Source organism: Syngnathus scovelli, chromosome 9 (assembly GCF_024217435.2).
Source record: "Syngnathus scovelli strain Florida chromosome 9, RoL_Ssco_1.2, whole genome shotgun sequence".
Lineage (NCBI taxonomy): Eukaryota > Metazoa > Chordata > Actinopteri > Syngnathiformes > Syngnathidae > Syngnathus > Syngnathus scovelli.
This window is the reverse complement of record NC_090855.1, coordinates 13,965,001-13,991,924: the sequence shown is the minus strand read 5'-3', so window position 1 is coordinate 13,991,924 and position 26,924 is coordinate 13,965,001. Positions and strand designations below refer to the sequence as shown.

The following is a 26,924-nucleotide window of genomic DNA, read 5'->3' as shown; positions in this document are numbered from 1 at the left end:
AAGATTTGGCAAAGGATAAAGGTCTCAGCGCTGCGGGATTTCTGGAGGATGTCAAGAATCCACGGCGGAACGGCCTTTGCTATGCTTGCGGCGAGCCATGCGACGCTTCCTGCTAACCTCGGACCTTCTTTTGGCCCCATCGTGTCCTCAGCTGGCAGTCAGCTGGGGAGGCAGTACTGCTCCATCTGTTGACCGGCTGGTGACAGAAGTCAGGCTCGACGTCGACTGGGCCGCTGTGTCACAGAAGACGAAATTCATCAGTTAAGAACCTGGAAACTGACATCCAGTGCAAAATAACACATACAATTAACATTGAAGGGAATATTTCGATGAGATTCATCAGGTCTCTCAGCTGCAGGTAACACCTAAAAATTATATTTCTACTTGTCTGAACAAAACAATTTGAAATATATTGATGGGAATAACAGCGTTACTTATTCAAGTGAAAAGAAATGACACACCATTGTCAGTGTTCATATTGCATTAGAAAACATATGTAGCAATAAAATCATCTCCGTGATTCAAAAATATTTTAAAAAGTGAAGCTTTGGTGAAGAAGACACTTCTGCACTCGCTCGTGTACATTTTGAAACCGAAATTGTAAACACTCGTCTACTACCCCTTTCGTCTACTTCCCCTTTCAGTCATGTGCGTTTCAAATCTGAGGGGAAAAAATCAAGTTTATGTTGTACACAATTGTAATGGCGCGTTCATGCTCAATTTGACATGAAAATTGTGGCTTGAGGTTGGAAAGAAAATAATGGCGCGTACATGTTCAAAATGAAAATGGTGGCTTGTCAAGGAAATAGAAAAAATAAGACATCGCGAGGTAGCGGTCGTGAGCCGCCTCGCTCATTGCACCTGCATTTCAACGTTAGTGAGGACACTTTCCTTTCCGCATTCCATCGCGTTCGACCTAAACAACAACGAAAATTAAATAAATAAATAAAGGGGGTGGGGGGACAAGTTCCGTTTATCAAAAAGTGGAACGAATTCATGTGACGTGACGCATGCGATGACGTGACTGGTAGCCAGTAAGCCAAAAGCAACACCGGACAACTTACATGAGGACCAACGACCACATTTCAAGGCAAGTTGATTTCCATCCATTTTCTGAACCGCTTAGTCCCCACGGGGGTCCCGGGTGTGCTGGAGCCTAGGGACAATTTAGAGTCTTCAATCGGCCTACCAAGCATGTCTTTGGGATGTGGGAGGAAACCGGAGTGCCCAGAGAAAACCCACGTGGGCCCGGGGAGAACATGCAAACTCCACACAGGGAGGGCCGGAGGTAGAATCGAACCCGCACCCTCCTAACTGTGAGGCGGACGTGCTACCCAGTGCTCCACCGAGCCGCCCGCAATTTGATTTCATGCAAGATATTTCTTTCTATCTGCCTTACAACCTGCACAAAGTAACTTTTAAGTAAGAGGATATTTTCACTGCAGCACTTTGACATCATTTATGTGATGGCAAGGGCGTCAAGTTGATTATTTAGCATCATTAAGAATCCGAGACATGTTCACGCGCGTGTTGTATGTGCAAGGGACAACTGCTGTGTTGTTTTTTCGTTGTGGGTTCTCAATAACCAAACCGTATATTGAGGAAGAAGAACTTTTACTTTCTTTCAACACGCTTCATCACATACAGTATACAGCCCGGAACATTTACGTCTCTCTCGTCCTGTTCATTTTCGGAATATTCAAGCGCCCTCTGCTGTCCGGAGGTACATGTCACACTCCCATAAACAATGATAAGCAGATCTCCATTTGCTCATATCATTACAACTGCTGTGATTGTCTTGCCCAACGTTTTTCCAGTCCAGCGCAGTACATTTTCCATGTCATCTTCATCTTGCAGTACACATTCATATTGAATATGCGTGTAATACATTAAAAACATTTCTGGTACATTTTCCTATTTTTCAATGTTGAAACTGCGTAATGTGTTACAGACCTACAATTGCCAATTGTGAACAGCAGCCCTTCCTCGCGCGCCGACCTCCAACCTTCGCTGTAAAGTTAAGACGGGAAGACAAGGCAAGTCCGCCCATTTTCCAAGTTTCCCTCCTTGACACGACCGATTCAAATCATCAGGCTTCTGAGTGGCTCCCGAGGAGCGGACTTGCCGAGCCTCGGTTGAGAGGGTTTTCACTCTTGTCTTGAGCACTGTGTACTCCACCAAACACGCGCACGTGTACTATGGAGGTAGTGTCCCTCTTTCAAGTGTCTTGTCGGATTTGTCTGTCGTTTTCCAGATGTTCTCCCTGTTGCTGCTGCTGTGTTCCTTCTTGCCGCACGGGGGCCCAGCATCTCCAATAAGTTGCTACAACGACCAGGGCGACGCCGTCGACTGGTAATGACAACTCAACAAACCGAAACGAAATAACGGCCGCGCATGGCTTTTTTTCGCACGTCAGTCACTATTTTTTCTCACTGCCAAGACGCACGCTAGCCTCCTAACAAGCTCTCTTTTGAGTGTCAGTCAAGTTAGGAACTATGTTTGATTTCCACCACGTTGGCATTTCTAACGGGCGGCTCGGTGGCGCACTGGGTAGCACGTCCGCCTCACAGTTAGGAGGGTGCGGGTTCGATTCCACCTCCGGCCCTCCCTGTGCGGAGTTTGCATGTTCTCCCCGAGCCCGCGTGGGTTTTCTCCGGGCACTCCGGTTTCCTCCCACATTCCAAAAACATGCTTGGTAGGCCGATTGATCACTCCAAATTGTCCCTAGGTGTGAGTGCGAGTGCGAATGGTCGTTTGTCTCTGTGTGCCCTGCGATTGGCTGGCAACCGGTTCAGGGTGTCCCCCGCCTACTGCCCAATGACGGCTGGGATAGGCTCCAGCACGCCCGCGACCCCGGTGGGGACTAAGCGGTTCAGAAAATGGATGGATGGATGGCATTTCTAACGTAATGCAACGGTGCCATTTACACGGGTTTCTTTTTCATTTCAAAGTGGAATTGGACAGACAAGCTGAGCCGGCAGGAGCCTCCTTCCCACGCGTGCAGACTTGACAAATATTTTCTATCTGAGCGACATGAATGTCGATGCCAGCCGGTTTTACGTGCCAAATGCAGTTCCAGCCTTTTTTTTCCCCTTGAGGTTTTACATGTACAAATTGCCAAAGATGCATGGCGCGGCATCGGGTCTAATGTACTTGCTGCTGGATGAGAGCAGCGCCGGCTGGACACCCGGCGTGGGGACCATCAACGACACAATGGGAGCGCTGGGCAGGACGCTGGCGCAACTCTACTGGCAGACTCAAGTACGCTCGCTCGCCTGTCCGACGGTAAGCCGATTCAAATGCACAATGCCCTCTTTGTCAGCAGGCAGGAGTGGCCTACATCCTTTACAATGACCAGGATGGGCTTGGGCACAACCACAAAGGAGGACACACCAAAGGTGAGCTCTGCACTTGCCCAAAAAAGCCATGGCCGTTTTTGTTGATACGCCTCTCGAGTGTACCCAAATCAAGTCCCGCTTAGCCAAGGAGAGCCACGTTTGCCGATGTGCCGGGACACGCATTCAGCAACGATACTTATGTCATCAAACCAATTCATTTCTCGCCGAATGCGTGACGCTAAGTCCTAGCATGACTCGAGAGGCAAACAGACTTTTTCTGCGATGTGACTGGAGTGCGTTTGTTGCCTTTTGTGGCGCGGAGGTGTGGTGCTGCTGGACAAGACACAGGGTTTCTGGCTCATCCACAGCACGCCCATCTTTCCCCCGGCACGACAGGCGGGTCGCTACCACTTCCCCGACAGTGGTGCCACTTATGGACAGAACTTCCTGTGCGTCAGCTTCCCGCTGGACCACTTCCACACCATCGGTAAACCAGATGTCCGACAAAGAAAAAGAACCACTGCAAAATGTCAGCGCATGTGGCGATTTTCTTCGTACAGGTGAGCAGCTGCAGATCAACCAGGCGAACGTCTATGACTGCGACGTGCCGCCCTTCTTTGCAGCGGCGGCCCCAGCTCTGTCCGCCGTATGCAATCAAAGCAGTGCGCTGGCCCCACCCACCAACCGCAGCGTCACGCTTACATCTAAAGGCGGCGCCACCTTCGTCAGCTTCGCCAAAGGAGCTGCTTTCGACCGCGGTAGGCAAAATAGGGCAAAAACTGGTTTTCGAGCATTTTCGGCTAACACAGCAAGTCAGCCATTTTGGTTTCAACAGTCATCTTCGGCTGGATAGCAATCAAGTGTGGATTCTATTTTAAATTCAGCCGCTGAAGCCAGTTTAATGCAGCAACATGAATTTGGTTCTTGAACAGACTCGCAAACTAAGTCTTGTAGAAGCCAGGCCCCAAAAGTTGCAAGTCATCCATCTTGACTTGAAGCGGCCATTTGACGTCCATTATGTAGGTCTGACCTAAATGAAATAGGGAAGTCTTTATTTCAATTAAGAATTTTATCTTCTGAAGCCTGTTAAATTGAGCATCGTGCAATTTGACAAGGACATCAGTTTGAGTCAAACAAGTCCGCCATTGTGGCTGCGAGTAGAGGGTCAAACTCCAGGACAAGTTCATCCTCCAGCTCCTATTTGAGATGCATACAGAGGGCTGAAATGTTTGACTTTGTTGCCTTCCCTAACCTTTGTCCTCCCCCTGCTGGTGTAGACCTGTACCAGTCATGGGTGGCCCCCGCCCTGCGCTCGGACCTCTTGGTGCAGTTCTGGATCCACTCGGGAGGCATCCTGCCATCCGACTGCAGCCCGGGCTGGAAGGTGCTGGACGTCACGCGCCTGTCCCCGGGCGGCCTGTCGCCCTATAATAACAGCAAGGACCACTCCAAGTGGGCCGTCAGCCCACGGCCGGCGACGGCGGACGGTGGTTGGCTATGCGTGGGTGACATCAACCGCAACCGGGCCGAGGAAAAGCGGGGGGGCGGCACGCTTTGTCAGCGCCGCGCCACCGTGTGGAAAGCGTACCGCACCACTGCGCTCGAGTGTCAGCCCTGTCGGGCTTCGGCGCTCGGCTCTGCTCACTGCCAATAAAGCATACATAACAAATCATCCGCTTCAAATCTCGGAAAATATTTAATTTAGAAATTGCTTGTTTTTTCTTTTTAATTGCAAGACAACGTTTTTCATTTACCGTATTTTTCGGACTATAAATCGCGTTTTTTTCATAGTTTGGCTGGGGGGGCGACTTATACTCAGGAGCGACTTATATGTGAAAATTTTCACATATTTTTACTTGATCTTTAATACATTACTTACTTACTAGTACAGTGGAGCCTCGGTTTTCGACCACAAGCCGTTCCAGAAGGCTGTTCGAGAAGTGAATCGTTCGAATTCCTAATCATGTTTTCCTATTACAAATAATAGAAAAAGATTCACCCTTTCCAAGCCAAAAAAAACGCTTTTTTTAAAGCATTTTTTTCATTATTTTACATCATAAACTGCATAAATAAGTGAGTAGTGTTAGAGATTTGCTCACTCCAACTTATTTTGCAAGAACCACACGGGAGACAGGCAAGTTCTTTTAGACACCTGCAGGTGGAGAGTTCACTCGCTACAGGAATGAAATCTGGAGCCTCTCCCAACTGCAAAGGCATATTTATTAAGAGAAAGAGTGGGGGTAAGAGTAGACTGAATAGGAAGCCCTTGTGCTCTAGTCAAAACATATCAGGGGATGTTTTACGACCTTGTGTAGGATGAGACAAGGTAGGTTATTTATTACCGGTTGCATTCCAACATAATCATACGATAAGGATAATTTGAAAAACCCTAACAAGTAGGTAATGTATAAATAAATACCGTATTTGCCGGTGTACAGGTCGACTCGGTGTATAAGTCGACCCCCTAAAATTCGACGGAAATTTACGATTTTATGATATATCCTTTGTATAAGTCGAGCTCAATTGTTGCATTATATTAAACTTCAAAATTCAATATGCAAAATTTTTTGACGAAATGTGTTCAAATTCCGGGAGGCCGTGCGCATGCGGCTGTTTATAAGCACCGCGGAGGAGATCGCGGCCGGCGAGCTCGCGCACGCCGCCCGGCACCAATGGGAGGCCGGAAATAGCTCCAAGCCGAGCGGATCGGCACTTTATAAGCACCGCGGAGGAGATCGCGGCGCCTCATTCGACTTCCAGCGGCCGGCGAGCTCGCGCACCCGCCCGGCACATCCGGGAGGCCGTGCGCACGCGCCAAGTGGCCGAAAATAGCCCCCGCCGAGCGGATCGGCTGTTTAAAAGCACCGCGGAGGAGATTGCGGCGCCTCATTCGACTTCCAGCGGCCGGCGAGCTCGCGCACCCGCCCGGCACATCCGGGAGGCCGTGCGCACGCGCCAAGTGGCCGAAAATAGCCCCCACCGAGCGGATCGGCGGTTTATAAGCACCGCGGAGGAGATCGCGGCGCCTCATTCGACTTCCAGCGGCCGGCGAGCTCGCGCACCCCCCCGGCACATCCGGGAGGCTGTGCGCACGCGCCAAGTGGCCGAAAATAGCCCCTGCCGAGCGGATCAGCTGTTTATAAGCACCGCGGAGGAGATCGCGGCGCCTCATTCGACTTCCAGCGGGCCGCGCACTCGCGCACGCCGCCCGGTTCAAATTTTCTAAGTGCAACGCACAATGAGATGCATGAGAAACGGCCTTGGTTACCATCACATTTGAAGCGATGAATACGAAGTTAAATTTTATGACTCGGTGTATAAGTCGAGGTCGATTTTTTTCGGTCGATTTTGGATCGAAAAAGGTCGACCAATACACCGGCAAATACGGTAATATAAATAATAAACTGAATTAAAATAGTAGGCTAGGCTGGGGAATGTATTGCCGTATCTGTTGCAACTCGCTTGTGTGTTTCATTCTAATAGTAAAAGATATCGTTTTAAATTGTGAGGGGAAAAAAAGCGTATCAAAACATTTTTTTTATTTTTACCAATGAAAGACAACATTTCAAAGATCGTGTGCAAGAAAACAGCAAAAACATTTTCTTAATTTCCAAAACAAAAATACTGCAGAAATTCTAATGAAAGATAACATACGTACTGTATCAAAGTTCGTGTGCAGGAAAAACAGCAAAAACGTTTTCTTTCGTAATTTCAAAAAACGAAAACAAAAAACTGCAGAAATTCTAATGAAAGATAACATACAGTATACGTACTGTATTAAAGTTCGTGTGCAGCAAAAACATCAAAACCATTTTCTTTCTTAATTTCAAAAAACAAAAACAAGAAAAACTGCAGAAATTCTAATGAAAGATAACACAGTATACGTACTGTATTAAAGTTCATGGGAATCGAGCTTATTGTCGATCTTGCCATGCAAAACTCCCGCGCCAACTCTGACACCAGCACACCGGACTCATATTTTGCGATTAATTCAACCGTTTTGCGCACTACTTTCCTCTTTTCGCCATGATCAGCTTTACTGCTCCCACTTGCTTCCTTTGGAGCAGGGGTGGGCAAACTTTTTGACTTGCGGGCCGAATTGGGTTCTAAATTTTGACCGGGGTGCCGAACCAGGAGCAGATGGATGTAGTGTTTGTGTGAAGTAATATAAATGACATGTAAAGGTCATTGCATAAAAGGTTTTTACTTTTAGTAGATACTAAAGCATGGATATTAAAAAAAATTTTTGAAAACAAATGCATTTATTAACAGCATTAAAAAAATATTTCACCAAAAAACTACTATCAGTGATTCTTATTAAATACGACACTGTTATGATGAATAACATTTTCCATCACTTCAGCGCCTGCAGGTCAGATTTATGAAATATGTTTATCTAATGAAATCGAAATCACATCCAAGGGCAAACATTCTGACCAAATACACCATCTTGAAGAATCAGTGAAAGAATACATCTAATAAAGTAATAAAGAAATCAATAGTATTGTTGGTTTCGCTTTTTTCCTAGTGCATCATAGTCTGGAGTAAAATTTGTTGTGGTAATTGGACAAACTGGTTTCTCACAGTGCACACAAACACAAAGAAGGAAAAAAATAGAGCACTGGAGGAAGACGAGAGGGGCTATTGTTCTGGACATAAGTCCCTGGGCTTTTTGGGCATGCGCACTCCACTGCTTCCCGCCAGCAAATGAAAGACAAAAAGTGGCTAACTGCATATGAATTGAGGAGAAAACGTGCCTAAGTCAGGTAGCAATTAGCATTAGCCGTATGTCAATGGCCTCGACTCGGCCAGCCCCTCGTGCCTCTCTGGCGTTACTGAGCCAACGCTCGGTCTTGACTCGCCACGAGCAGCCGGCCGGCCAGCTTTGTCTCTGTGGGCAAAAAGTGGTCCCGTGCTAGTTCAGAAGCCCCTTGCGGCGTTTCTGCCACAAAGGCCTATGGAAAGAAACTTGGCTGGGCTTGACGTGCCACTCATGTTTTTCTGGCTCAGGTGGAGTCGTCGCCCATGAAGACAACGTGGTACTGTCCTCTGAATGCGGTGAGGACGCCAATCAATACCAATCAAAACCAGCAGTTATGTGCGTTCCGCAACGAGCAGCATTAACATGTGTGCGTGTCTTGTGCGTGCAGTCCACAGTTGCGGAGGAGGAAGAGGATGGACTCATCTACACAGTGGTGGTCAAACAAGTGGCTGGCTCGCCCACGGTAAGAGACAGCGTGTGTATACTGCAGATATCTGCATGGGAGAGCCTTTTCGTAGTGGTTTGGAAGTGGAACAGCGTAGTAAACGTGAGAAAAAAAACGTCTGCGTGCGTGAGTGCGTGCATGCCGTGAACTGGGTAAAAGCCTTTCAGTTGTGTGTGTGTGAGCAAAGTCTGAGTGTGTGAGAGCATTATACTCCTGTGAGAAGTAATTGGTGTGTTGTTTTGGTTTGTCCTTGCGTTTGCAGTCGTGCGTTTCCCGCAGCAAGTATGTGAAGGCAGGCACGGAAGAGAAGCTGACGCTACACCTGCTGCACTCTTTCGCGCTGGGTGACCCGTGCTTTGTCGCCATCTTCCTGGCGACCTATCGCTCTTTCAGCACCACGCAGAAAGTGTTGGATGTGCTCACTGACAGGTAGGGCTCCCGTTTCCGTGGCCGCACCAGACGTTGCCTCACCTGACCTTTGCTCGGGCAGGTTGGAGTGGCCGCCCAGCCACGCTGACGACGGACAGCCCAGGAAATCCTTCAACAGGTCGCCGCGCATTTGACGCCATAAAGAGTTTCGGTCAACGCCTTGATTTACGAGTTGAAATGGTCTGTGACCCCGCTCGTATTTAAACCAAGCGACGGCAGCATTTGGTTGCGTTCTGCCTTCCAAGACACTCGACAGCGTATCCCTCGCGGTAAACGGGGGTTGACTGCATTCTGTTCGCGGCCAAGGCAATTGAACAAAGCTCTCTGGCAGAGTCAATTTGGTCATTTGGTGAAGGCAAAGTGCTTGCAAAAGTGTCCCTAATGTTGTGACCTGCACCGCAGAGCCGTGCGCTCGTTGTTTGGCGCATGGCTGTCCGAGTACCCCGAGGACTTCCGCGGCCTCCAGGAGCCTTCGCGCCTCCTGCGATTGGCGCCACTTCTTCCTGGAGACTCACCTTCCGCCGCTGACCTTCGCGCTTGCGTTCTTCGCCTGGCCGAGGAGCTCAGTGAGAAAGCCTTGCTGCCCGACGACGCATATCCAGGTTGAGCCTCAGCCCTACCCCCACCCCAATATCCATCCATCCATCCATCCATCCATCCATCCATTGTCTGTACCGCTTGTCCCCACGGGGTCATGGGCGTGCTGGAGCCTATCCCAACAGTCATGGGGCAGTAGGCGGGGGACACCCTGCCTTCGCCAGCCAATCGCAGGGCACACAGAGCCGAACAACCATCCGCACTCCACTCACACCTGGGGCAATTTGGAGTGCTCAATCGGCCTACCAACCATGTTTTGGGGATGTGCCTGGAGAAAACCCACACGGGGCACGTGGTAAACGTGCAAACTCCACACAGGGAAGGCCGGAAGTAAAATCGAACCCGCATCCTCCTAATTGTGAGGCGGACGTGCTAACCAGTGACGCTCCTCCCCAAATAATGCAGAATTAAAAATAGAGGCCGATCAAAGTTAAATAGTACACGACAAAGTATTTTCCAGCAGTCCAAATGTTATGCCTGTAAAGAAGTGATTTATCATTTTTTAATCCTTCTGTAGCCTCTCACGCGGGTCAGACCTTGACAGCAAAAAATGTATGTCCCAGGGGCAGAGGTGAACGTCGCCAGCAGCCCGTCGTCTCGGGATACACGTCAGTTCCAGGCCGCCGCCATTCTGGGTTTCCCGACGGCCGTCGTGGCCGAGCAGCTCACCCGCATTGAAACGGTGAGAGAAAATGTCTGCGTTGCCGTCTTTCGCTTTTGCGTCACCACTTCCGTGGGCTTTGCGCTGTCGGTCTTCATTTGGGATTCTGGAGAAAATGGTTAGACTCGCCGATACTTGGCGCAACTCACCTGTGCCAAACGTGTCTGCATGCGTGTAGGATCTGTTCGTGCGCCTGGTGCCGTACCATTGCCTGGGCTCGCTGTGGTCGCAGCGCGACAAGAAAGGCCACGAGGGCGCGTGCTGGTCCGTGCGGGCCACCGTCCGCCAGTTCAACTGTCTGGCCAACGCTGTGCTGGTCTCATGCCTGAGCGGCAGTGCTGGCACACGGAGGCCGGCCAGGCTGCTGGAGAAGTGGATCGCCGTGGCCCAGGTGAGCGCTGGTGCCAACCGGCTTCAGCGCACGGCTCGCCTTGTAGCTCTGCCTTGCATTTGCACCTCACGCTCGCTTTATTAAGGCGTGTCGCGGCAAGAAGAACTTCTCTTCGCTGTATGCCATCGTGTCGGCCCTGCAGAGCAACCCCATGCACCGCTTGAGGAGGACGTGGCAGGACACCGACAGGTACGGACGTGCGCCTTGACTCTTTTGACTGCATGTGCTTAGGCTCATAATGTGATGTCAAATTGTTGTGCGTGCGACTGTTTGTTTTCCAGGGAGATGATGAAGAAGTACGAGGATCTGTGCGAGATCTTCTCGGACAAGGACAACTACTCGCAGAGCCGAGAGTTGCTTAAGGAGGTGATGCGAGAGAAAAAAATCCTCTGCGTGGAATGACAAATATTTGCGCTGTACAGATGAGCTGAGAGCAGTTGAGACGTCTCACTGGACAATGTATCCTTTTGTCTGCCTGTGTGTGTTCATACCGCCCCCAGGTGGCCAAGGTGGGCACATTATAATGAGCAGGATGGCCTCCCAAAACGCTTCCATTCTTATGTCTTTGCTGTGAGAAGTTGTCAGCGAGTGTACTATGACGATTTTTTTGGGGGAGGGCTTGAATCTAGGAATTCAGGGCATTTGCCTTTGTTCTATCAGGAAAATCGTTTTTTTAAATCATGCCAGCATCGTGAGTACCAAATGTACCAAATAGCGTTTTGCCACTCAATTAATTTTTTCCCCTTTTTGTGTCGAACGTAGGAAGGCACATCTAAGTTTGCCAACCTGGACGAGCACATCACCAGCAAGCGCGCTACAGAGGTGAGCCCAATTCATATCAAATAGCACTTGGGAAAAAAGTAAGGAACCCAATGCGGGATATAGGCCAACCTTTGGGGTTGAATTGTTTGAGCCCAAGTAAGGGAACCTGATTTGGAGCCAAGATCGGCGCAAAGCTCGCAAAAGCAAAAACGTGCTGGTTTGAAAAGCAGACGGTGTCATGGTCTTGCTGACTTTTTTGTCAGTGGGGCGCGTGCCAGGGCACGGTGCCCTACCTGGGCCAGTTCCTGACCGACCTGACCATGCTGGACACCGCTGTCAAGGATCGGCTGGAGGTCAGTGCGTCGCTGCCTTTGCATGCTTTGCCCGCCTCTTTGCTGACCCGCGTGGTCTCGTTGCAGAACGGCTACATCAACTTTGACAAGCGCCGACGCGTGAGTGGACGCGTAGTTAGCCAATCTGAGACATGAAGGCCGCGCCCATAATGAGAGACTTTAGGAGCCAGCCACTCTGCCAGCGCGGTCGCAATCTCACGCTCTTTGCGCGCTTCGATCCTCTTTGCTTGGATTCCTTTGTTGCTCCTCTTTGACAGGAATTTGAGGTTCTAGCTCAAATCCAGCTGCTGCAGTCGTCGTGTAAAAACTGCTCCTTGGTACCGGATGAGGCCTTCATGCGCTGGTACCGCAGCGTTCCCACGCTAAGCGACCAGGAAAGGTAAACTATGTTCAGCAATGACAACAACCCCGCTATGACGCCCCTTTATTTCAGAAAAAGGAGACGGCCACTCGTGCATGTTTAGTTACAGACTATCCAATGAGATCGAAGCACCTTGCGAAGCGGTGCCACAAGCCTGCGGCGGCCTGCCGACCGTCGTCATCACGCAGTGCCCCAAGTAAGTCCGCCTGGCCGAAGCGTCCCGCCTGTCTCGCCATGTTCTGACACTTGCTTGTGTCCAGCTTCAGCGTCTCCGTGAGCGGCCCGGCCGACGCTCCCTCGGACTCGTCCTGGCCCGTCAACAGCCTGCTCTCCAAACTCACCAAGGTGAGCGCGGGCCTCCTTTTGCCAGCGAGCCGAGCGTGCGTCCGCGCCATCGCCTCCTCGAGGCGGGTCACAGTTGCGTCTTCGGACGATCCTCAACTTTTGGAGGTTTGCGTTGGGCTTTTCTAAAAATATCATTTGGAGCCACAAATTGGATTTTAAAATACGTAGCTACAAAATATGTGAGTTTTGACCCCCAAAGTCCCCAAAAGATAGATATTTTGGAGGCAAATTGATAAAATAAAGTCACAAGTTATGGTGGATCGACGTTTTTTTTCTTTTTTTTTTTAGCACATGAGATCTCCGTCAGTGTCGTGTCTGGATGTGGACACGTCGCCGCCGCTGGCCATCAACGGCTCGGCGGCCTCCCGGTTGGTTCCAGGGACTCCTCCCAAATCCCACCGCCGCTCCGCCTCCTGTGGCAACAACCAGCCTGTCGCCGGCAGCAGGGGTCAGAGTTCGGGCCCTGACATGCGCATTATCAGGATCCGCATGGACCTGCAAGATGGCAACTTGTACCGCAGCATCCTGGTCTGTGGAGCGCAGCGATTGACTGCCACGGTGGCACTGTTGGAATTGTAGTCCGACTTTGTTCATCCTCAGGTGACGAGCGACGACAAGACGCCGGCCGCCATCGGCATGGCACTGGAGAAGCACAATCAGGACCCGGTGCGGGCGTCGGCATACGAGCTGGTTCAACTTCTGCCCGAAGGGAAAGGTGCACCGCAGCTCAGACTCGTCCCCCAGGGGCGTGTTTTGGGAGCATACATTGTGCTTTGAGCTCAAGCTGTGTAAAAGCTTAATTTAGACACAAGTAGTGCTTTAGTGCCATCAACAGGCAATCAGAAACCTCCTCTAAAGTCAAAAGTTAAAGTCCCAATGATCATCGTCACACACACATCTGGGTGTGGTGAAATTTGTCCTCTGCATTTAACCCATCCCCATGTGATTTTGATCCATCCCCTGGGGGGAGAGGGGAGCAGTGAGCAGCAGCGGTGCCGCGCTCGGGAATCATTTGGTGATCTAACCCCCCAATTCCAACCCTTAATGCTGAGTGCCAAGCAGGGAGGCAATGGGTCCCATTTTTATAGTCTTTGGTATGACCCGGCCGGGGTTTGAACCCACAACCTTCCAGTCTCAGGGTAGACACTCTACTACTAGGCCACTGAGCTGGTCTAGGGTCTCAATTATTACCAGCCAATCTCCTGCCACTTTCTTGTCCTCCTTCCGAGTACAAGCTGAAAATTCCTCAAAGATGCCCAAAAGGTTTTGGTTGTTGTTTCACCACCAAAACATTTATTGAATCGAATTGATTGCTTTTGTACTTCTGAGTTTGTCAGACTCGCCCATGTTTGACTTGGAGTCAAGTCCAGACTAGAGAGACGCCTTGACAAGTTTTTCCATGCGTGAGTTACGTGATGACAACGACTTTTTATCTGCGAAGCCAGCCGTCCATTCTTTGCCGCTATCCGAGTCGAGGACTCTTAACTTTTGAGTCTTGCGGCACAGTTGTTGACTTTGTGTTTGTTTCCTCAGAGTTGTTGATCCCGGCCACGGGCAATGTTTTTTATGCCATGACGCCGTCCAGCGTGGACTTCCTGCTGAGGCGCAAAGCTGGCAACACGCCCGCAGACCAATTGGAACGCAGCGCCGCCGCCACGTATCCTCTAATCAAGTCCAAGGGAAGGAGATTGGCCCGAACTTTCTTTTGACGCCACACCGTCGCAAGCCGCTTTCATTTCAGTCTTTTTGGCTTTGTCAATTTATTCCCTGCCCATTTTTTTTAGGATCTACTTTGTATTTCTTGTTTCTGTTTTTAAAACAACCAAATGTTTTACAGCTTCCACTGAATGTACTGTATTTATTTAATTCATTGTTTTTAAATATTTGAGTTTATTTTTCTTTCGCTTGGGTTTTTGTTTAGTGGGTGGGGGAGTAACTTTAATTTTTCTAAGGTAGATGTTAAAGCATTTGTCTTTCATTTTGCCACAGCTCCTACCAAATTAAGATGAATCTTTTTTAAGTTAAAGTTTTACATTTTAATTTGCATTTGTGTGTATCTAATGGCTTATTTCAAACTATGATTTCCAAATTGTGTCTTTCAAAGAGATTATTTGCAAATTCTTGGAGATTTGTTTGGATTTAACTCAAAATGTCATTTTTCCTACACGCTCACAAAGTATCCTTTTTTTTTTTGACTGGGTTGCTTTCCAAATTGTTTGCTAAATTGAATATTTTCAATTGGTGCTTTCTGTCAGGGGTGTCAAATTCCAGTCCGCGGGGGCTCCTGCAGAACGTGAGGATGAATGATCATTTGAATCAATATGTTTAACAAGGTAAACTTGAGAAACATGCAGGGATGCGACACCCAATGACTGGAGTTTGACACCTGTGCTCCACATGCAGTTTTTTGCTTTGTTTTGATGGTGTTGGAAACGTCCCGCAGTCACTTGTAACGCATACTTGGCCTTTTATCATGGCTGTGTCGTGCGACAGGGCAAAGTGCCACATTTGGTGAGGCCAAGAGTAGCTGACTGGAGGGCACAGTGGCACCAGTGAGCTCATTGTCTGTTACTGCATAAAAACATGTCTGCTTTTGGGTGCCTTTCTGTACAAAGTGCACCCCCCTGTAAGTATTTCCAATAAATGTCCTATTTTTGCACAGGCAAATGGTGAACTGTAGCTTTTTTGGATCATTAATTTGAATGTATGCGTATTTTTCGGACTAAAAGTCGCTCCGGAGTACAAGTCGTATCAGTCATAAAATGCACAATACTCTGAAAAAAAAACCCATAAGTCGCACCAGAGTATAGGTCGCATTTTGGGGGAAATTTATTTGACAAAATCCAACACCAAAAACAGACATGAACCAGCTACAACAGGCTAACGATACGATATGCTATCGTGACATAAACACAACGAGAAGCTGAGAACGGGCCTGATGTAACATTAAAAGTTATTCAACTAACCACAACGTAAATAACACGTTTATCGAACCATTTGTGTCACTCCAAATCATTAAAGCCATCGATCGCGTTCGTCCTCCTTTATGTAAACAAGTCCGACGTCAGCGGCGGGTTGCAGTTCAAACTTTTCCACAGGCCCATATAACAATATATAAACTATGTATGAAATAACAATAATATAAACAACAATTTTATCGAACCAATTTTCGTCTTATGTCACTTCAAAACAAAACAAAACAAACGCGCGCACGCGCACACGCACGCACACACACACATACACACACTCAGCTGTTGACGCCGCAAAGACTACGTGCGCCGCTGACGTCAGACTAGATATATCAAATAAATGTAATATAAAGAACAATTTTAACAAACCATCCGTGACTCTCTAAATCAGGGGTGGGCAATTCTGGTCCTCGAGGGCAGGTGTTGTGCTCGATTTGGTTCCCCCGTGAGATTTTGTTCCCCCTGCCGCAGGAGCGCGCACGCCTTGTTTGGAAAGCGAAAAACCGACGCCGTACGGCGTCAGCACTATGTTGTTTTCAATAAAAACATGAAGAACTCACGTTTGCGTCAGTTAATTTTAATTTTTTTAAGGATTATTCTCATTTGATGTCTTTAAAGGCCTAGAGACATCCCTTTTTTTTCCCAATTAGAACGGAATTTGATAGAATGTATAAAGTGAACACATTTGCCGCATTGGAAATTAAAAATGGACACCGATTACTAAGAATAATGCTGAAATGAAATGCCAGTTTATCGATCGGGTCCCGCACGAAGCCAAACTGGCGGCGCCATTACTGTGACGTCACAAGTTGTACATCTGGATGTCAACAAACCCAAACAGCATGGCAGATGATAGCGACAGCTCCGTTTCTAGCGGCAATATTAGCATCATTTTATCCGATTCAGAAACCTCTTTTGACGCAGAATATGATGAATCCAGCCGTTCACTTGGGCTGAGCTGAGCACATTTTCTGAATTGTGCCCCTCCCGTCACTCTGGTTAGGTTGGCATAGTAAAAAGTGCTCTTGGGGGCTTTAGAGTGCCGAGTTGATCTCGGCACATGAAGACACGACCACCTGCAACGTTTGGTTTAGGTTTTATAAGCATTTTCAATTTTATTGCTTAAATCGCATTTTCTCGACGAGCTGAGCACGTTTTCTGAATTGTTCCTCTCCCGTCACTGTGGTTGCGTTGGCATACTAAAAAGTTCTCAGGGGGCTTTAGAGTGCCAAGTTGATCACTGCGCATGGAGAAATGAACATCTGCAGCGTTTAGTTTAGGTTTTAGGCGCATTTTTAATTTTATTGCTTAAATCGCATTTTTTCGTCGAGCTGAGCACGTTTTCTGAATTGTGCCCCTCCCGTCACGCTTCGACATACTTTTCAAAGTCAAAGTCTCAAAGTCTCCTTTATTGTCAATTACTCCGCATGTCAAGACACACAAAGAGATCGAAATTACGTTTCTCACTATCCCAGGGTGACAAGACACCGTTCACAACGCACATACAAGTAAACAACACAGGAAAAATAAAACAAGAAGATGAACAATAAGAGTGATAGCACGCTAGCCGCTCCCGATGCACAGCAGAGTCCGGAAAGATAAGACAGAGTTCACAACGCACATACAAGTAAACAACACAGGAAAAATAAAACAAGAAGATGAACAATAAGAGTGATAGCACGCTAGCCGCTCCCGATGCACAGCAGAGTCCGGAAAGATAAGACAGAGTTCACAACGCACATACAAGTAAACAACACAGGAAAAATAAAACAAGAAAATGAACAATAAGAGTGATAGCACGCTAGCCGCTCCCGATGCACGGCAGAGTCCGGAAAGATGACAGTCAACCAGGCCACTGTGAACACGAGCACACAGCAGGCACGCGCTGTCCGGTTCGTGGATACAAGAAGATGAACAATAAGAGTGATAGCACGCTAGCCGCTCCCGATGCACAGCAGAGTCCGGAAAGATAAGACAGAGTTCACAACGCACATACAAGTAAACAACACAGGAAAAATAAAACAAGAAGATGAACAATAAGAGTGATAGCACGCTAGCCGCTCCCGATGCACGGCAGAGTCCGGAAAGATGACAGTCAACCAGGCCACTGTGAACACGAGCACACAGCAGGCACGCGCTGTCCGGTTCGTGGATCCTATCAGGTGAACGCAACCCATCTTGTCGTCCCGCGAACGAACGTACGCCAGGAGAATGGAAGGCACGGCTGGGCGAGCTGGGCTGGCCGCAAGCCTGGCCCGACGTCTCCGCGCTGGCCCCTCTTCTCTTTTTGTTTACATTCACTGAAGCTAAACGCGTACAACTTGGGACGTCATTAGACGTCACTTCCGGCTGGCGGCTCGGTGCAGTCAAACTCGTCTGCGCGGCAAATTTAAATTAAATTTTTCAGAGCAACAGCTTCCCTTTCGTTGTTTCGATCGTCAATTTATATTTATAAGCCCATAAGCTAACTAAAACCGATTTGTACATATATCGGTGTCTCTAGGCCTTTAAATTCATCCGCGTTCTGCCGTTGAAGCGGGGTGCATTCAAAGACCAGTCGTACAGACGGAACACTCATTCACTTCACCAAAAGCAACAATATAATTACGTGAGCTCTTTGCATAAACCTCGATGGAAAGAAACTCCTCTTTTTGGGTACCGTTACATGCTATAAGGAGTATATATTACAAAGGAGACTTTATACGTAATTGTGATCATCATTCATCCATCCATTTTATTACTCAGGTATTTTCAAAGCAAATTAATATCCATCCATCCATTAATTTTCTGTACCGCTTAGTCCCCACGGGGGTCGCGGGCGCACTGGAGCCTATCCCAGCCGTCATCGGGCAGTAGGCGGGGGACACCCTGAATCGGTTGCCAGCCAATCGCAGGGCACACAGAGACAAACAACCATTCGCACTCGCACTCACACCTAGGGACAATTCGGAGTGATCAATCGGCCTACGAAGCATGTTTTTGGGATGCGGGAGGAAACCGGAGTGCCCGGAGAAAGCCCACGCGGGCCCGGGGGGAACATGCAAACTCCACACAGGGAGAGCAGAAAGTCTCCATTCAGAAAAGGCAACATTCAAGGTTCTTTGGTCAGCTTATATTCATTTGCACATGCCAGTGTGGGCCGAGTTTGATTGGTGATGAGTCAGTGGGTGTGGCAAGTTCGCAGGAGATTCTGATTCTATGGGAGTGGTGCTGGTTATGGGCGATTCGGTGTGTGTGGGGGCTGTTGTCTTCCATCCCGTCTTTCGGCCTTGGCGATCATCTTTGGCCGAGTCCTTGGTTGGCTCCCTCTGGCACCTGCTGGTTTTTATCTCCACGTGACCTTCCTGTGAACATTCTCCTCCATTCTTGCACATACACTGTCGCACCTCATTGACAATAAAGGAGACTTTGAGACTTTGACTTTGAAAAGTATGTCGAAGCGTGACGGGAGGGGCACAATTCAGAAAACGTGCTCAGCTCGACGAAAAAATGCGATTTAAGCAATAAAATTAAACTAAACGCCTAAAACCTAAACTAAACGCTGCAGATGTTCATTTCTCCATGCGCAGTGGTCAACTTGGCACTCTAAAGCCCCCTGAGAACTTTTTAGTATGCCAACGCAACCACAGTGACGGGAGAGGAACAATTCAGAAAACGTGCTCAGCTCGTCGAGAAAATGCGATTTAAGCAATAAAATTGAAAATGCTTATAAAACCTAAACCAAACGTTGCAGGTGGTCGTGTCTTCATGTGCCGAGATCAACTCGGCACTCTAAAGCCCCCAAGAGCACTTTTTACTATGCCAACCTAACCAGAGTGACGGGAGGGGCACAATTCAGAAAATGTGCTCAGCTCAGCCCAAGTGAACGGCTGGATTCATCATATTCTGCGTCAAAAGAGGTTTCTGAATCGGATAAAATGATGCTAATATTGCCGCTAGAAACGGAGCTGTCGCTATCATCTGCCATGCTGTTTGGGTTTGTTGACATCCAGATGTACAACTTGTGACGTCACAGTAATGGCGCCGCCAGTTTGGCTTCGTGCGGGACCCGATCGATAAACTGGCATTTCATTTCAGCATTATTCTTAGTAATCGGTGTCCATTTTTAATTTCCAATGCGGCAAATGTGTTCACTTTATACATTCTATCAAATTCCGTTCTAATTGGGAAAAAAAAGGGATGTCTCTAGGCCTTTAAAGACATCAAATGAGAATAATCCTTAAAAAAATTAAAATTAACTGACGCAAACGTGAGTTCTTCATGTTTTTATTGAAAACAACATAGTGCTGACGCCGTACGGCGTCGGTTTTTCGCTTTCCAAACAAGGCGTGCGCGCTCCTGCGGCAGGGGGAACAAAATCTCACGGGGGAACCAAATCGAGCACAACACCTGCCCTCGAGGACCAGAATTGCCCACCCCTGATTTAGAGAGTCACGGATGGTTTGTTAAAATTGTTCTTTATATTACATTTATTTGATATATCTAGTCTGACGTCAGCGGCGCACGTAGTCTTTGCGGCGTCAACAGCTGAGTGTGTGTATGTGTGTGTGTGCGTGCGTGTGCGCGTGCGCGCGTTTGTTTTGTTTTGTTTTGAAGTGACACAAGACGAAAATTGGTTCGATAAAATTGTTGTTTATATTATTGTTATTTCATACATAGTTTATATATTGTTATATGGGCCTGTGGAAAAGTTTGAACTGCAACCCGCCGCTGACGTCGGACTTGTTTACATAAAGGAGGACGAACGCGATCGATGGCTTTAATGATTTGGAGTGACACAAATGGTTCGATAAACGTGTTATTTACGTTGTGGTTAGTTGAATAACTTTTAATGTTACATCAGGCCCGTTCTCAGCTTCTCGTTGTGTTTATGTCACGATAGCATATCGTATCGTTAGCCTGTTGTAGCTGGTTCATGTCTGTTTTTGGTGTTGGATTTTGTCAAATAAATTTCCCCCAAAATGCGACCTATACTCTGGTGCGACTTATGGGTTTTTTTTTCAGAGTATTGTGCATTTTATGACTGATACGACTTGTACTCCGGAGCGACTTTTAGTCCGAAAAATACGCATACATTCAAATTAATGATCCAAAAAAGCTACAGTTCACCATTTGCCTGTGCAAAAATAGGACATTTATTGGAAATACTTACAGGGGGGTGCACTTTGTACAGAAAGGCACCCAAAAGCAGACATGTTTTTATGCAGTAACAGACAATGAGCTCACTGGTGCCACTGTGCCCTCCAGTCAGCTACTCTTGGCCTCACCAAATGTGGCACTTTGCCCTGTCGCACGACACAGCCATGATAAAAGGCCAAGTATGCGTTACAAGTGACTGCGGGACGTTTCCAACACCATCAAAACAAAGCAAAAAACTGCATGTGGAGCACAGGTGTCAAACTCCAGTCATTGGGTGTCGCATCCCTGCATGTTTCTCAAGTTTACCTTGTTAAACATATTGATTCAAATGATCATTCATCCTCACGTTCTGCAGGAGCCCCCGCGGACTGGAATTTGACACCCCTGACAGAAAGCACCAATTGAAAATATTCAATTTAGCAAACAATTTGGAAAGCAACCCAGTCAAAAAAAAAAAGGATACTTTGTGAGCGTGTAGGAAAAATGACATTTTGAGTTAAATCCAAACAAATCTCCAAGAATTTGCAAATAATCTCTTTGAAAGACACAATTTGGAAATCATAGTTTGAAATAAGCCATTAGATACACACAAATGCAAATTAAAATGTAAAACTTTAACTTAAAAAAGATTCATCTTAATTTGGTAGGAGCTGTGGCAAAATGAAAGACAAATGCTTTAACATCTACCTTAGAAAAATTAAAGTTACTCCCCCACCCACTAAACAAAAACCCAAGCGAAAGAAAAATAAACTCAAATATTTAAAAACAATGAATTAAATAAATACAGTACATTCAGTGGAAGCTGTAAAACATTTGGTTGTTTTAAAAACAGAAACAAGAAATACAAAGTAGATCCTAAAAAAAATGGGCAGGGAATAAATTGACAAAGCCAAAAAGACTGAAATGAAAGCGGCTTGCGACGGTGTGGCGTCAAAAGAAAGTTCGGGCCAATCTCCTTCCCTTGGACTTGATTAGAGGATACGTGGCGGCGGCGCTGCGTTCCAATTGGTCTGCGGGCGTGTTGCCAGCTTTGCGCCTCAGCAGGAAGTCCACGCTGGACGGCGTCATGGCATAAAAAACATTGCCCGTGGCCGGGATCAACAACTCTGAGGAAACAAACACAAAGTCAACAACTGTGCCGCAAGACTCAAAAGTTAAGAGTCCTCGACTCGGATAGCGGCAAAGAATGGACGGCTGGCTTCGCAGATAAAAAGTCGTTGTCATCACGTAACTCACGCATGGAAAAACTTGTCAAGGCGTCTCTCTAGTCTGGACTTGACTCCAAGTCAAACATGGGCGAGTCTGACAAACTCAGAAGTACAAAAGCAATCAATTCGATTCAATAAATGTTTTGGTGGTGAAACAACAACCAAAACCTTTTGGGCATCTTTGAGGAATTTTCAGCTTGTACTCGGAAGGAGGACAAGAAAGTGGCAGGAGATTGGCTGGTAATAATTGAGACCCTAGACCAGCTCAGTGGCCTAGTAGTAGAGTGTCTACCCTGAGACTGGAAGGTTGTGGGTTCAAACCCCGGCCGGGTCATACCAAAGACTATAAAAATGGGACCCATTGCCTCCCTGCTTGGCACTCAGCATTAAGGGTTGGAATTGGGGGGTTAGATCACCAAATGATTCCCGAGCGCGGCACCGCTGCTGCTCACTGCTCCCCTCTCCCCCCAGGGGATGGATCAAAATCACATGGGGATGGGTTAAATGCAGAGGACAAATTTCACCACACCCAGATGTGTGTGTGACGATGATCATTGGGACTTTAACTTTTGACTTTAGAGGAGGTTTCTGATTGCCTGTTGATGGCACTAAAGCACTACTTGTGTCTAAATTAAGCTTTTACACAGCTTGAGCTCAAAGCACAATGTATGCTCCCAAAACACGCCCCTGGGGGACGAGTCTGAGCTGCGGTGCACCTTTCCCTTCGGGCAGAAGTTGAACCAGCTCGTATGCCGACGCCCGCACCGGGTCCTGATTGTGCTTCTCCAGTGCCATGCCGATGGCGGCCGGCGTCTTGTCGTCGCTCGTCACCTGAGGATGAACAAAGTCGGACTACAATTCCAACAGTGCCACCGTGGCAGTCAATCGCTGCGCTCCACAGACCAGGATGCTGCGGTACAAGTTGCCATCTTGCAGGTCCATGCGGATCCTGATAATGCACATGTCAGGGCCCGAACTCTGACCCCTGCTGCCGGCGACAGGCTGGTTGTTGCCACAGGAGGCGGAGCGGCGGTGGGATTTGGGAGGAGTCCCTGGAACCAACCGGGAGGCCGCCGAGCCGTTGATGGCCAGCGGCGGCGACGTGTCCACATCCAGACACGACACTGACGGAGATCTCATGTGCTAAAAAAAAAAAAGAAAAAAAACGTCGATCCACCATAACTTGTGACTTTATTTTATCAATTTGCCTCCAAAATATCTATCTTTTGGGGACTTTGGGGGTCAAAACTCACATATTTTGTAGCTACGTATTTTAAAATCCAATTTGTGGCTCCAAATGATATTTTTAGAAAAGCCCAACGCAAACCTCCAAAAGTTGAGGATCGTCCGAAGACGCAACTGTGACCCGCCTCGAGGAGGCGATGGCGCGGACGCACGCTCGGCTCGCTGGCAAAAGGAGGCCCGCGCTCACCTTGGTGAGTTTGGAGAGCAGGCTGTTGACGGGCCAGGACGAGTCCGAGGGAGCGTCGGCCGGGCCGCTCACGGAGACGCTGAAGCTGGACACAAGCAAGTGTCAGAACATGGCGAGACAGGCGGGACGCTTCGGCCAGGCGGACTTACTTGGGGCACTGCGTGATGACGACGGTCGGCAGGCCGCCGCAGGCTTGTGGCACCGCTTCGCAAGGTGCTTCGATCTCATTGGATAGTCTGTAACTAAACATGCACGAGTGGCCGTCTCCTTTTTCTGAAATAAAGGGGCGTCATAGCGGGGTTGTTGTCATTGCTGAACATAGTTTACCTTTCCTGGTCGCTTAGCGTGGGAACGCTGCGGTACCAGCGCATGAAGGCCTCATCCGGTACCAAGGAGCAGTTTTTACACGACGACTGCAGCAGCTGGATTTGAGCTAGAACCTCAAATTCCTGTCAAAGAGGAGCAACAAAGGAATCCAAGCAAAGAGGATCGAAGCGCGCAAAGAGCGTGAGATTGCGACCGCGCTGGCAGAGTGGCTGGCTCCTAAAGTCTCTCATTATGGGCGCGGCCTTCATGTCTCAGATTGGCTAACTACGCGTCCACTCACGCGTCGGCGCTTGTCAAAGTTGATGTAGCCGTTCTGCAACGAGACCACGCGGGTCAGCAAAGAGGCGGGCAAAGCATGCAAAGGCAGCGACGCACTGACCTCCAGCCGATCCTTGACAGCGGTGTCCAGCATGGTCAGGTCGGTCAGGAACTGGCCCAGGTAGGGCACCGTGCCCTGGCACGCGCCCCACTGACAAAAAAGTCAGCAAGACCATGACACCGTCTGCTTTTCAAACCAGCACGTTTTTGCTTTTGCGAGCTTTGCGCCGATCTTGGCTCCAAATCAGGTTCCCTTACTTGGGCTCAAACAATTCAACCCCAAAGGTTGGCCTATATCCCGCATTGGGTTCCTTACTTTTTTCCCAAGTGCTATTTGATATGAATTGGGCTCACCTCTGTAGCGCGCTTGCTGGTGATGTGCTCGTCCAGGTTGGCAAACTTAGATGTGCCTTCCTACGTTCGACACAAAAAGGGGAAAAAATTAATTGAGTGGCAAAACGCTATTTGGTACATTTGGTACTCACGATGCTGGCATGATTTAAAAAAACGATTTTCCTGATAGAACAAAGGCAAATGCCCTGAATTCCTAGATTCAAGCCCTCCCCCAAAAAAATCGTCATAGTACACTCGCTGACAACTTCTCACAGCAAAGACATAAGAATGGAAGCGTTTTGGGAGGCCATCCTGCTCATTATAATGTGCCCACCTTGGCCACCTGGGGGCGGTATGAACACACACAGGCAGACAAAAGGATACATTGTCCAGTGAGACGTCTCAACTGCTCTCAGCTCATCTGTACAGCGCAAATATTTGTCATTCCACGCAGAGGATTTTTTTCTCTCGCATCACCTCCTTAAGCAACTCTCGGCTCTGCGAGTAGTTGTCCTTGTCCGAGAAGATCTCGCACAGATCCTCGTACTTCTTCATCATCTCCCTGGAAAACAAACAGTCGCACGCACAACAATTTGACATCACATTATGAGCCTAAGCACATGCAGTCAAAAGAGTCAAGGCGCACGTCCGTACCTGTCGGTGTCCTGCCACGTCCTCCTCAAGCGGTGCATGGGGTTGCTCTGCAGGGCCGACACGATGGCATACAGCGAAGAGAAGTTCTTCTTGCCGCGACACGCCTTAATAAAGCGAGCGTGAGGTGCAAATGCAAGGCAGAGCTACAAGGCGAGCCGTGCGCTGAAGCCGGTTGGCACCAGCGCTCACCTGGGCCACGGCGATCCACTTCTCCAGCAGCCTGGCCGGCCTCCGTGTGCCAGCACTGCCGCTCAGGCATGAGACCAGCACAGCGTTGGCCAGACAGTTGAACTGGCGGACGGTGGCCCGCACGGACCAGCACGCGCCCTCGTGGCCTTTCTTGTCGCGCTGCGACCACAGCGAGCCCAGGCAATGGTACGGCACCAGGCGCACGAACAGATCCTACACGCATGCAGACACGTTTGGCACAGGTGAGTTGCGCCAAGTATCGGCGAGTCTAACCATTTTCTCCAGAATCCCAAATGAAGACCGACAGCGCAAAGCCCACGGAAGTGGTGACGCAAAAGCGAAAGACGGCAACGCAGACATTTTCTCTCACCGTTTCAATGCGGGTGAGCTGCTCGGCCACGACGGCCGTCGGGAAACCCAGAATGGCGGCGGCCTGGAACTGACGTGTATCCCGAGACGACGGGCTGCTGGCGACGTTCACCTCTGCCCCTGGGACATACATTTTTTGCTGTCAAGGTCTGACCCGCGTGAGAGGCTACAGAAGGATTAAAAAATGATAAATCACTTCTTTACAGGCATAACATTTGGACTGCTGGAAAATACTTTGTCGTGTACTATTTAACTTTGATCGGCCTCTATTTTTAATTCTGCATTATTTGGGGAGGAGCGTCACTGGTTAGCACGTCCGCCTCACAATTAGGAGGATGCGGGTTCGATTTTACTTCCGGCCTTCCCTGTGTGGAGTTTGCACGTTTACCACGTGCCCCGTGTGGGTTTTCTCCAGGCACATCCCCAAAACATGGTTGGTAGGCCGATTGAGCACTCCAAATTGCCCCAGGTGTGAGTGGAGTGCGGATGGTTGTTCGGCTCTGTGTGCCCTGCGATTGGCTGGCGAAGGCAGGGTGTCCCCCGCCTACTGCCCCATGACTGTTGGGATAGGCTCCAGCACGCCCATGACCCCGTGGGGACAAGCGGTACAGACAATGGATGGATGGATGGATGGATGGATGGATGGATGGATGGATATTGGGGTGGGGGTAGGGCTGAGGCTCAACCTGGATATGCGTCGTCGGGCAGCAAGGCTTTCTCACTGAGCTCCTCGGCCAGGCGAAGAACGCAAGCGCGAAGGTCAGCGGCGGAAGGTGAGTCTCCAGGAAGAAGTGGCGCCAATCGCAGGAGGCGCGAAGGCTCCTGGAGGCCGCGGAAGTCCTCGGGGTACTCGGACAGCCATGCGCCAAACAACGAGCGCACGGCTCTGCGGTGCAGGTCACAACATTAGGGACACTTTTGCAAGCACTTTGCCTTCACCAAATGACCAAATTGACTCTGCCAGAGAGCTTTGTTCAATTGCCTTGGCCGCGAACAGAATGCAGTCAACCCCCGTTTACCGTGAGGGATACGCTGTCGAGTGTCTTGGAAGGCAGAACGCAACCAAATGCTGCCGTCGCTTGGTTTAAATACGAGCGGGGTCACAGACCATTTCAACTCGTAAATCAAGGCGTTGACCGAAACTCTTTATGGCGTCAAATGCGCGGCGACCTGTTGAAGGATTTCCTGGGCTGTCCGTCGTCAGCGTGGCTGGGCGGCCACTCCAACCTGCCCGAGCAAAGGTCAGGTGAGGCAACGTCTGGTGCGGCCACGGAAACGGGAGCCCTACCTGTCAGTGAGCACATCCAACACTTTCTGCGTGGTGCTGAAAGAGCGATAGGTCGCCAGGAAGATGGCGACAAAGCACGGGTCACCCAGCGCGAAAGAGTGCAGCAGGTGTAGCGTCAGCTTCTCTTCCGTGCCTGCCTTCACATACTTGCTGCGGGAAACGCACGACTGCAAACGCAAGGACAAACCAAAACAACACACCAATTACTTCTCACAGGAGTATAATGCTCTCACACACTCAGACTTTGCTCACAC

At 48.9% G+C, this 26,924-nt stretch overlaps 3 protein-coding genes across 12 annotated transcripts in view; 2 read left to right on the top strand and 1 right to left on the bottom strand.

The window, feature by feature from the left end:
* Positions 1 to 110: 110 nt before the first annotated feature.
* LOC125975154 (deoxyribonuclease-2-alpha) lies at positions 111 to 5,901 on the top strand. Of its 6 annotated transcripts, none has more exons than XM_049730355.2 (8): positions 111 to 358; positions 1,952 to 2,036; positions 2,255 to 2,352; positions 3,099 to 3,261; positions 3,326 to 3,398; positions 3,707 to 3,825; positions 3,899 to 4,096; positions 4,616 to 5,901. In XM_049730355.2, the coding sequence occupies exons 1-8, from the start codon at positions 330 to 332 to the stop codon at positions 5,036 to 5,038; spliced, it is 1,188 nt and encodes a 395-aa protein (XP_049586312.1). In that variant the 5' UTR covers positions 111 to 329; the 3' UTR covers positions 5,039 to 5,901. The 6 variants fall into 6 exon arrangements, with proteins under 6 accessions (XP_049586312.1, XP_049586308.1, XP_049586310.1 ...); XM_049730351.2 differs by having other exon boundaries at positions 3,323 to 3,398; XM_049730353.2 differs by having other exon boundaries at positions 3,661 to 3,825; positions 4,616 to 5,010.
* A 2,340-nt stretch (positions 5,902 to 8,241) lies between these two features.
* On the top strand, positions 8,242 to 15,111 carry LOC125975146 (ral guanine nucleotide dissociation stimulator). 3 transcript variants are annotated; one of them, XM_049730333.2, is made up of 18 exons: positions 8,242 to 8,396; positions 8,489 to 8,563; positions 8,808 to 8,974; positions 9,036 to 9,092; positions 9,377 to 9,576; positions 10,135 to 10,253; positions 10,411 to 10,623; positions 10,709 to 10,812; positions 10,905 to 10,989; positions 11,386 to 11,445; positions 11,649 to 11,738; positions 11,805 to 11,837; positions 11,996 to 12,117; positions 12,203 to 12,295; positions 12,360 to 12,444; positions 12,733 to 12,972; positions 13,045 to 13,159; positions 13,978 to 15,111. In XM_049730333.2, exons 1-18 carry the CDS (start codon positions 8,364 to 8,366, stop codon positions 14,151 to 14,153), a joined length of 2,067 nt encoding a protein of 688 aa, XP_049586290.1. In that variant the 5' UTR covers positions 8,242 to 8,363; the 3' UTR covers positions 14,154 to 15,111. The 3 variants fall into 3 exon arrangements, with proteins under 3 accessions (XP_049586290.1, XP_049586287.1, XP_049586291.1); XM_049730330.2 differs by having other exon boundaries at positions 12,360 to 12,549; XM_049730334.1 differs by lacking the exons at positions 8,242 to 8,396; positions 8,489 to 8,563; positions 9,377 to 9,576 and having other exon boundaries at positions 8,814 to 8,974; positions 12,360 to 12,549.
* A 5,413-nt stretch (positions 15,112 to 20,524) lies between these two features.
* The window catches only part of LOC125975145 (ral guanine nucleotide dissociation stimulator-like 2), a 9,136-nt gene continuing 2,736 nt past the window's right edge, over positions 20,525 to 26,924 (bottom strand). For 2 of the 3 annotated variants that reach the window (XM_049730327.1, XM_049730329.2), the window contains 16 exons: positions 26,671 to 26,837; positions 26,553 to 26,609; positions 26,069 to 26,268; positions 25,384 to 25,502; positions 25,014 to 25,226; positions 24,825 to 24,928; positions 24,648 to 24,732; positions 24,192 to 24,251; positions 23,899 to 23,988; positions 23,800 to 23,832; positions 23,520 to 23,641; positions 23,342 to 23,434; positions 23,088 to 23,277; positions 22,664 to 22,903; positions 22,477 to 22,591; positions 20,525 to 21,658 (listed from right to left, as the gene is read on the bottom strand). In XM_049730327.1, the coding sequence (XP_049586284.1) occupies positions 21,483 to 21,658; positions 22,477 to 22,591; positions 22,664 to 22,903; positions 23,088 to 23,277; positions 23,342 to 23,434; positions 23,520 to 23,641; positions 23,800 to 23,832; positions 23,899 to 23,988; positions 24,192 to 24,251; positions 24,648 to 24,732; positions 24,825 to 24,928; positions 25,014 to 25,226; positions 25,384 to 25,502; positions 26,069 to 26,268; positions 26,553 to 26,609; positions 26,671 to 26,837 (2,064 nt within the window). In that variant the 3' untranslated portion in view covers positions 20,525 to 21,482. The remainder of the gene's footprint in view (positions 21,659 to 22,476; positions 22,592 to 22,663; positions 22,904 to 23,087; positions 23,278 to 23,341; positions 23,435 to 23,519; positions 23,642 to 23,799; positions 23,833 to 23,898; positions 23,989 to 24,191; positions 24,252 to 24,647; positions 24,733 to 24,824; positions 24,929 to 25,013; positions 25,227 to 25,383; positions 25,503 to 26,068; positions 26,269 to 26,552; positions 26,610 to 26,670; positions 26,838 to 26,924) is intronic. The other variant, XM_049730328.1, reaches the window with a different exon arrangement.

Excerpts from the sequence above, each read along its gene's own strand:
- LOC125975154 (XM_049730351.2), top strand. The coding sequence starts at position 330 with ATGAGATTCATCAGGTCTCTCAGCTGCAG. Across the intron at positions 359-1,951 it reads ATCAGGTCTCTCAGCTGCAG|ACCTACAATTGCCAATTGTG; the intron begins GTAACACCTAAA and ends AATGTGTTACAG. Across the intron at positions 2,353-3,098 it reads CAGGGCGACGCCGTCGACTG|GTTTTACATGTACAAATTGC; the intron begins GTAATGACAACT and ends TTTCCCCTTGAG.
- LOC125975146 (XM_049730330.2), top strand. The coding sequence starts at position 8,364 with ATGAAGACAACGTGGTACTGTCCTCTGAATGCG. Across the intron at positions 8,975-9,035 it reads TTGGATGTGCTCACTGACAG|GTTGGAGTGGCCGCCCAGCC; the intron begins GTAGGGCTCCCG and ends TTGCTCGGGCAG. Across the intron at positions 9,577-10,134 it reads GCCCGACGACGCATATCCAG|GGGCAGAGGTGAACGTCGCC; the intron begins GTTGAGCCTCAG and ends TGTATGTCCCAG.